The sequence below is a fragment of the Scardinius erythrophthalmus genome (assembly GCF_964197995.2).
Source record: "Scardinius erythrophthalmus genome assembly, chromosome: 10".
Taxonomy (NCBI): domain Eukaryota; kingdom Metazoa; phylum Chordata; class Actinopteri; order Cypriniformes; family Leuciscidae; genus Scardinius; species Scardinius erythrophthalmus.
The window spans coordinates 45,248,059-45,257,115 of record NC_138230.1 but is presented as its reverse complement, the minus strand read 5'-3'; the positions used below and the strand labels follow the sequence as shown (position 1 = coordinate 45,257,115).

The 9,057-nt window shown below is 39.3% G+C and overlaps 1 protein-coding gene across 1 annotated transcript; it reads left to right on the top strand.

Moving 5' to 3' along the window:
• Positions 1 to 2,162: 2,162 nt before the first annotated feature.
• LOC308696787 (fucolectin-6-like) lies at positions 2,163 to 4,506 on the top strand. The gene is made up of 7 exons (XM_081375690.1): positions 2,163 to 2,221; positions 2,424 to 2,706; positions 2,981 to 3,114; positions 3,195 to 3,227; positions 3,530 to 3,809; positions 3,987 to 4,123; positions 4,218 to 4,506. The coding sequence occupies exons 1-7, from the start codon at positions 2,164 to 2,166 to the stop codon at positions 4,220 to 4,222; spliced, it is 930 nt and encodes a 309-aa protein (XP_081231816.1). The 5' UTR covers position 2,163; the 3' UTR covers positions 4,223 to 4,506.
• Positions 4,507 to 9,057: the final 4,551 nt, after the last annotated feature.

Below are 9,057 nucleotides of genomic sequence, written 5' to 3'. Positions count from 1 at the left end.
CCTGCCGGCCCCGCCTCTGCGCCTCGCCCTGCCGGCCCCGCCTCTGCGCCTCGCCCTGCCGGCCCCGCCTCTGCGCCTCGCCCTGCCGGCCCCGCCTCTGCGCCTCGCTCTGCCGGCCCCGCCTCTGCGCCTCACCTCGCCAACGCCTATCAAGCTCTGGGAGCCTTTTCCAGAGGCTGTTTCCAGCCCGGAGGCTATAGCCTTAAATTTCCCCAAGAACTTTTTGGGGGGGGGGCAGTAGGTATCCTGTGAGGGCCATGGAGGTGGCGCTGACATGGACCCTGTCTGTGCTATTTCCACTTGAGCTTCTTATGCCGCTAGTCCTGTCTGATCCTGTGCTTCCCATGCCACTGGTTACGTCCAGTCCTGAGTCTGCTCCGTCCTTGTCTCCGCCTAAGTGGGCTTCGTCCTGGCACCTCTCCAAGTGTGCTCAACCCTGGTTTCCGGTCAAGTGTGTTCTACCCTGGTTGCCTACGACACGTGCTTCCCCATGGTCTCTTACCCTGCTCGGGTTTCCAGGCCCTAGGTCTCTCCATGGGTCTGGCCTCCTACCTCTCCACGGGCCTGGCCCTCCATCCCAGCCCCCGTTGACCTCCCCCCAGAGTTTTTAGGAGCGTCTGGAAGCCGCTCCTTTGGGGGGGGGCTATGTGATGTGGAGTGCCCGTGTGAGCCACTGGAGGGCACTCTCTCCCTGCATTGTTTCACCATGGACTCATTATGTTTAACTATGTTTCAGTGGTGTTTGATTATGGGTTATTGAGTTCCTTATATAAGTCTGAGTGATCTCTGTGTCCGGTGCGAAGTCTTGTCACACTGTAAGCGTACATCTCTGAGCATTCTTCCCTGTTTGAGTATTCCGTGTCTCTCTGGACTCTTGACCCTTGCCTGCTTCTTGGACTGTGTATGAACCTGTGCTGCCTGCCTCGACCAAAGCCTGTTATCACCACGAGTTACTGGATTGCCCCTTGTTTAACTGTATGCCGGAGTTTATGTCTGCTTGTGTTTGATGCTGAAATAAAGTGCTGCATATGGATCTGACCGCCTCTGTCCGTACGTTACAAAAAGAAAGTTTTAGTTAACTATAATAACAGTGTAAAGTTTTACCAGGTGTAGAAGATGAAATAACATAAAAATAGAGCAAACTCAGCAAAGGCATTTAAAATCCAAAGAACGAGGCAGTTAGTCACGTTATACTGACTTTAAGTCATGGGGCTCTATCTTGGGCCCTATCTTGCACACAGCGCAATTGACTTTGTGCACCGACGAAGTATCATTCCAATTTTGCACCCGACGCACAGCAAACTTTTCCCTTTGGCAGACGCACGTCGGAAAATGATGGAATGAACTTGCGCTCCGGGGACGGTTCAGCCAAAAGAGGAGGCGTATTCCGGCGCAAACATTCCCTGGTGCTATTTTGCAGTTTCAGAAAACAATTCCGCCACAGACCAGGAGAAACCTCGTCTAAAGTCAGTGGCGCGTTTTCAGATGCTATTTTAAGGGCGCATGCTTGGCCATAATGTAGCATTTGCACAATGCGCATACACTTTGCTTCTCTCATCTACACACAGACGCAGCAGTTCACATTTTTGCAAACCATGCATAATTACAAGGAAAAATGTTCCACACGAGGGAAATCATTGTGGTATCCAATGAAGATGTGAAAAATAGGCATAAATCTAGCTTACATATTTACCTAAATTATTATACGCCTGTTTAACGGAAGCTAATTCTCTGTGTTTTACGTCCCTGACGAGAACGTCGGTCTCCTCGGCTGTGAACCGCTCCTGGCAAATCCGCCGTTATAATAGCAATCCGCCATGGAACAAGCGCGCCTGCTCTTAAAGGGAATGTAAGATGTCGCTCTGATTGGTTTATTTCACGTTACGCACAAACCATTCCTATGAATAATGAAGCTACTTCAGGCCAACCCATTTTAGATTTGCGTCCGCCCACAAAGAGATCCGCCCACAAAGTTACTTGCGTTTCGCGTTTGATATTTGCGTTTCAGATCGTTAAAATAGGGCCCATAGGGTTATTCTATATCATTTTATCATTACAATAGGAATATATATGTTTCTTTGTTTAAATGAGAAGGAGAAATTGAAAATAATAACTGTATATGCTGATATGAGATGTGTTGTTATGTCTTATATCAGGATGGCCATGCGTGTGATTTTGTTTCTAACACTTTTTACTGGGATGTGTGTCGCTGATTCCAAAGGTACTTTTAGAATAATGCAAGTAAAAATGCCTGATTTAAAAATCTCTAACCATTGTGTATTACATTTTGATCAGATTGATTTATTAAAATTATACCCTGAAATATGGTAATTGAAAATGTGTTTTATTTATTTATATTTATTTGTAATGCTTTGAACCTGTCTTATCCTTTATTTGATTTGATTTCATATCATCTTGAACAGGGAATCTTGCTCTTAATGGCATGGCTGTGCAGTCCTCCTTAGGCCACCCACAGGGAGATGCTCAACATGCAGTAGATGGAAACAGAGAATCCGATTACAAGAAGGACTCATGCACTTTCACTAAAACTGAGTTTAATCCATGGTGGAGAGTTGACCTTGGAAATGTCTACAGTGTAAGCAACGTTACCATCACTAATCGTGGAGACTGTTGCAAAGACCGGCTTAGAGGAGCTCAGATTCGTATTGGTAACAAGCTGGACAACAACGGAAACAACAATGAGCTGTAAGAAATGTTTCAATTGTTTTATCATCTTCCCATGTTTACGATGTTCAGTCTGGTTTAATAAAACAGGAGGTAAAATTGTACCTCCACAAACCAACCACTCAGTGAGCCACAGCCATGGAGATGTACTTGAACATACTTTAATCAGATTGTGATAAGACATTTGTTTCTTGTATTAGTGCTAGTTTCAATACAGCTGAATTGAATTAGTTAGACGTGCATTGTTGCTTAGCTTCTGGTTTTCATTCTAACACTGTTCTTGATGTATTTGCAGGGCTGCAACTATTCTCACTGCTCCTGATGGCACAGAAACATTTTCATTTGAGTCTGTTAATGGCCGATATGTCAACATTTTTTTACCTGGGAATGATGAAATCCTCACTCTGTGTGAAGTCGAAGTGTTTGCAGGTAAGGGACAGAGAGAAGACTGATTGAATTTGTTTATGTACTTATTAATGTGTGTGTAACTTTTATTATTTTATCAACAGTAATGGACACACCATCATACATTTGTGGTCCAAGTGAGTGCTCTTCATTACTTTCAATGTTGTCGATAGTGCATGTATAATATTCTTACTGAATTTGGTAACTAATAAGGGATAATGTACATCAAGACGGATGTTATCGCAAAATAAACCCGACAGGGTGATCAAGACCCCGGCTTATTACATGGCTACTAGCCACAACAGAAATCATTTTGGACACAAAATATTGATTTAAGTTGAAATATTTTATAAGCTCACCTGTAATAAACATAAATATAAATATACTTTAGCACATTAAATAAAAAAAAAGTGATTGTTTATTAATTTATGTTAAACAGGGAATCTTGCTCTTGGAGCCACAGTTGTCCAGTCTTCCACAATCTCTGGAGGAGAAGCTAAAAGGGCTGTCGATGGAAACAGGAATTCAATTTGGGGTGGTGGGTCATGCATTCACACTAATGGGGACAGGGAGCCCTGGTGGAGAGTTGACTTGGGGTTAGTCTACAAGGTAACCAGGGTTAGCATCACTAATCGTGGAGATGGTGGTGCAGAGAGGCTAAATGGAGCTCAGATCCGTATCGGCAACAGCCTGGAAAATAATGGCAACAATAATGAGCTGTAAGTATTGTCTCTCTCTTAATACTTACACAAGTGGTTAGAAAATGAGTAAATAAGATAACATTACTTTTAATAAATACTTTCAATACAAACTTGCCTTTGACAGAAAAATATTTAATATGCTTCTTGCAGTTTAGATACGCCCCTCTCTATTTTTCTGTTACTCTGTCTTCTCAGGGCTGTGACTGTTGTGTCCATCCCACTTGGAGAGACAAAAACATTTGAGTTTAAGCCTATTAAGGGGCGATATGTGAACATTTTTATAGCTGGGCGCAATGAATATCTCTTACTGTGTGAGGTTGAGGTGTTTGCAGGTGAGCAATAAATGGAGAGAGATGGTGTGTAGACATTTGTGCTATTTATATTGTGTATGTTGCCTTCATAATGGTTTTCTGATTTCATTGCCAGATTAAGTGGAATGAGAGGATGTTACGCCACAGTCCACTGATCCTACAAGCAAAATACCAAACTTCTGTTTTCTGAGCAATACTAATATTGCACTTTTTTCATTCTTTTCATTTTAACTATGCACCTTTTATCCTTAAGATAAATGATAAGTTTCAGTGCACATTCACTAAAGGTTTGAAATGGTTTTAAATGCACCTGATTCTTAACCCCAGTTCGATCCAGGGGTTTGTGTATTTACTTATCTTTGTTTACCTCTGATTTCCACATCAATAAATTACTACAGCATTGCATGTTGTATTGTATGTTTCTGGATCAAAAAAGAGAGTCTTATTTGAATATTTACAATGAGGAGGAGGTATAGTGTTGCAGAGCTACCCATCTAGGGTTGAGGAGCTGGTAACAAAGTAAATAATTACATTTTACAAAAAAAGAGAAAGAAAAATAAAACCATGGAGGGAACAAGGATTTCCAACCAGGGGCGATTCTAGGATTTTTATTTTAGGGGGGCTCAGCCCCCAATAAGTGTAATGATTAAAAAAAATATTATTTGACTATTAGGGTAGGGTGGTTAATTTTTGAATTAGAATTAATAATTTAATTCAAAAAAATTATTGGATGTGGCCACAAGAAAATAGAGTTGGGAATGTCAATAATTATTATTATTTTTTTTTTAAATGAAGACCTCCTGATTCATTCACTGTACAAACACAAACACACTTTCCAGTACAAACACAACATTTTACTGTTTGCATTTCTATGCTCACACATAAACCTTAGATAGGAATTTTTCTGACAAAATTAAATAACATTTTAACCAGAAAATAACATAAAAGCCATAAACTTTGATTATCCATATCAGCAATATAAACAACACAGGTATGAGGCTGGACAATGGATTAAGTGGGGGCTGTGGTTAACAATCAGATGTAATGATTGTTGATTATTCAGAATGCTTCAGCTCGTCTTGTCTTCAACGAGCCCAAGAGGGCCCACGTCACTCCTCTGTTCATCTCTCTGCACTGGCTAACTCTCGCTGCTCGCATCAAGCTCAAGGCATTGACGCTTGCTTACAGATCTATCAAAGGCTCAGCTCCCTCCTACTTTCACTCACTCCTACGAGTCCAGAAGCCAACGATCGGTCAACGAGTGACATCTCGTGTTATCATCACAGAGAGCCACAAAATCACTTTCCAGAACATTCTCATTCACGGTCCCATGCTGGTGGAATGCCCTCCCCACCCTCATCCGGAATGCAGAATCCCTGACAACATTCAAAAGACAGCTGAAAACCCATCTCTTCCGTGAGCACTTAACTTAACTTCCTTTCCCTTTAAAACCTCGCTTATCGGGCTTATGCTACTCTGAATAATGCCTGAACTTTGTATTTTGAGCACTTTTTCCGTTGTTTTTGCCTCTTCACGATGACTCGCTTAATTTAGTCCTAATTTGTAAGTCGCTTTGGACAAAAGCGTCTGCTAAATAACTCAATGTAAATGTAAATGTAATGAAAAACAAGCAAAAATAAAGCAGCCGGTGAGAAGCAGCAGTCTTGCAGCCCAGTTACTGGTCTTTCATTGGGAGCATCAACCTGTGTCTTCTCTCCTTAAGAGTAGCAAACCTGTTGATAATTTTACCATGGTCCAATTGCTCAACAACATCTTTCTCGATGGCCATAAATATAGTGTTCAGCGTCAGTTCAGGCAGGCCGCGTAGTCAAGCTTAGCTATCAGCTGATACCTAGTATCCAGACCTAACAGCTGATCTGATTTCTAAGCACTCAATTGGTCCCTATCAAACAGGGTGCCGTATTTAAAGTCATTCTACAGTGTGCCTGCTTGGCTGCTTCCACTGCATTGCACTGCACTGTCTCAGGTTCTGGTCTTTGCTCCTAAAAAATTGGAATGGCATCTCCTTTTTTCATTATGATGATCTAGAGTCTTCTGCAGCCCTTAAATTGTATACAGATGCTGCGCCTTCTGTCGGTTTTTTGGGGTTTTTTAATGGTCATTGGTTTGCTAGTAAATGGCCAAAGGAGCTGCTATCAGCGCCTGATAATAACATGTCCACCGCTCTGTTGGAATTATATCCCATAGTGATAGCTTGTATTCTGTGGGGCAAACAATGGTCTAGGAAACAAATTCTGTTTTTTTTTGCGACAATGAAGCAACTGTTAATATTATTAACAAAGGTCGCTAATCAGTTCCATTTATTAACAGATTCTTAAGGCGCCTTACTTGGTATCGGTCATGAATAACTTCATTTTTCGTGCTGCTCATATTCCAGGCTTAAACAATCAAATTGCTGATTCTCTTTCTCGATTTGAATTTCAGAAATTCCAACTCCTGTGTCCAGGATCAGCGTCAGCCAGCTTGGTGTGCCCTCCTTTCAGCCAAACTGTGATAGATTAGACATGACCTTTCAATCTTATTTACATTCAGCAGCAAAGTACATGCGCAGTGGTCTAGCAACATCGACATTAAAAATGTAGGTAACACTTTATTTTGATAGTCCGTTTGTTGAGACTTTACTAGTTATTAGTAGCCATTCAGTAGCTTGTCAACAGTGCATCAGTTGACATTCAAAAACACTGTTTCAACTGACAAGAGACATACGTTCAACTGACTGCCTATAGACTATAAGGTACAATTCAAGTGTTAATCTACAGATCTTACGAAAAAGTGCCTGTTGACTGTCAATGTTATTTTGCAACAGGTTATTAACCAATTGTCAACTAACTTTCAATTGTCAACTAACTTTCTGTAGATTGAGTACCAACAACTCAAGATCAATCTGTCAGTTAAAAGTCAACAGTCATGTCAGCATATGAAGTATATGATACTGTATATCCTACTCAAGGGGTCTCATGTGCATCAAATTAATGATTATTTTAGCTGATTTAAAACTGTTTTTAAAAAAATGTTAACCATTTGTAGATAGTCTGTTGATAGTCAACTAAAGATTAGATCTGTTGCTTGTCAACAAATAAATTGTTTATGATCAGTACAATATTAATAGACATTATCCACTAAGTGTTTGTAGATATATTTTAGGACTATCTAATTAAAGTGAAAAACAGTTGATATCAGTAGAAAGTCTATAACCTATTAACAGATTGAAAACATACTTTTTTTGTACGTTTGGATAGATGCTGAAACGTATGATACAGACAGTCTGCAACGTAGAATTATTACGAATTCACAGCTACAAAACGTTTACGAATCATAAAGATATCTGTATCATTTCCCTTATACTGTTTTATAAATAAATGTAAGTTCCCTTAACCCTAAACCTAAATATAAATGACTAATTTTATACAGAATATAAAAAGAATAAAACACTTTATGGACAGAGATGTGTAGGGAAATGCCAGTTTTATTAATAGCATTTGAAATTGAGCCACTAACATTAATCCTACTCCTGCCCCTAAGCCTACCCATAACCATTTCTTAAAACTATGCAGGCTAAAATTATGAAGAAAAACAACAGATGAGTAATCATAATAATTTATTGCGAAAATGTAAATCGGTACCAAAAGTCGCTCAAATGACGATGTGTTGCAGTCCTCTCTGGCAGTATATAATAGTTTTGTATAAGAGACAGAGCAGAATTTAAGTTATTAATCCATGAAAATGTTAACCCAGCTTCCCTCTGCGTGAAGACGGCGCGCGCGCTTCTGCATTTCAATGTTGTTTCAACTGAAACACGGCATGCTGCAATCTGTGACGAAGCAGGCGAGAGCCAATGAGCGTTTGATATCACTGCCGTAAAACATGTCGTAACGCTTCTTGAGGGCGCAATTTTTGATTTTAAATTCATCACGAGCGTGGGATTTGACATTTACGGTCGCTGCTGAGAATGGAGATGGAGATCGCTGGATGTGGATGAAGGGCTGAATTTGGATCTGTTTCTTGCTTGCGTATGGATTTGGATTACATCTAACGTTACGTTAGCTAATAAAAATTATGTATTTTGTTAATTTATATTGTGTTTTTGTGTATTATGGTTTTATAGGAGAAAACGCCTTTTGTGTCTCACCGTAAGGTTAAATAAACTAAATGTTACAAAATGGTTAAACGATTAAAGAAGGTATTGTTAAGGATTTAAACTATAGTCCTGTCTGTTAATCCTCCGAAGCGAGTTTGCAGCAGGAACAGAGATTATTTCTTAAATGAGTAACTGTTATAACGTTAAACTGCATTTAATAAATGCGATTTTCTGTAAAACTTACTCTCATGAAAGGCTAAATGTATTAATTAATAAATATTGTTTTTTTTTGTTTAACTTTTGATCTTGGCCTCGGGCATTTGAAATGATGTAGACTATTGAGAGTTTTCTCATTTGGAATGCTCAATATAATTTTTTTCACATAATCAGATGGTTCAGATGTGATCGTGATATCCTAGTAAATAATGGGTTGTTTGTATTATTTATTTATTTTTTATTTAATAAAAGTGATTTTTTTTTCTCTGATGTGCTGGCCATAGTGTTTGTTCTACTTCAGTCAGGTTAGGTATGCAATCTGTTGATAGGTTATAGACTTTCTACTGATATCAACTGTCTTTCACTTTAATTAGATAGTCCTAAAAGATATATACTAACACTTAGTGGATAATGTCTATTAATAGTCAACTGACCATAAACAATATATTAATCTGTTGATAGGTTATAGACTTTCTACTGATATAAACTATTTTTCACTTAAATTAGATAGTCCTAAAATATCTACTAATGCTTAGTTGAGAATGTCTATTAATAGTCTACTGATCATAAACAATTTATTTGTTGACAAGCAACAAATAAGCAACTACATGTAATCTTTAATTGACTATCAACAGATTAT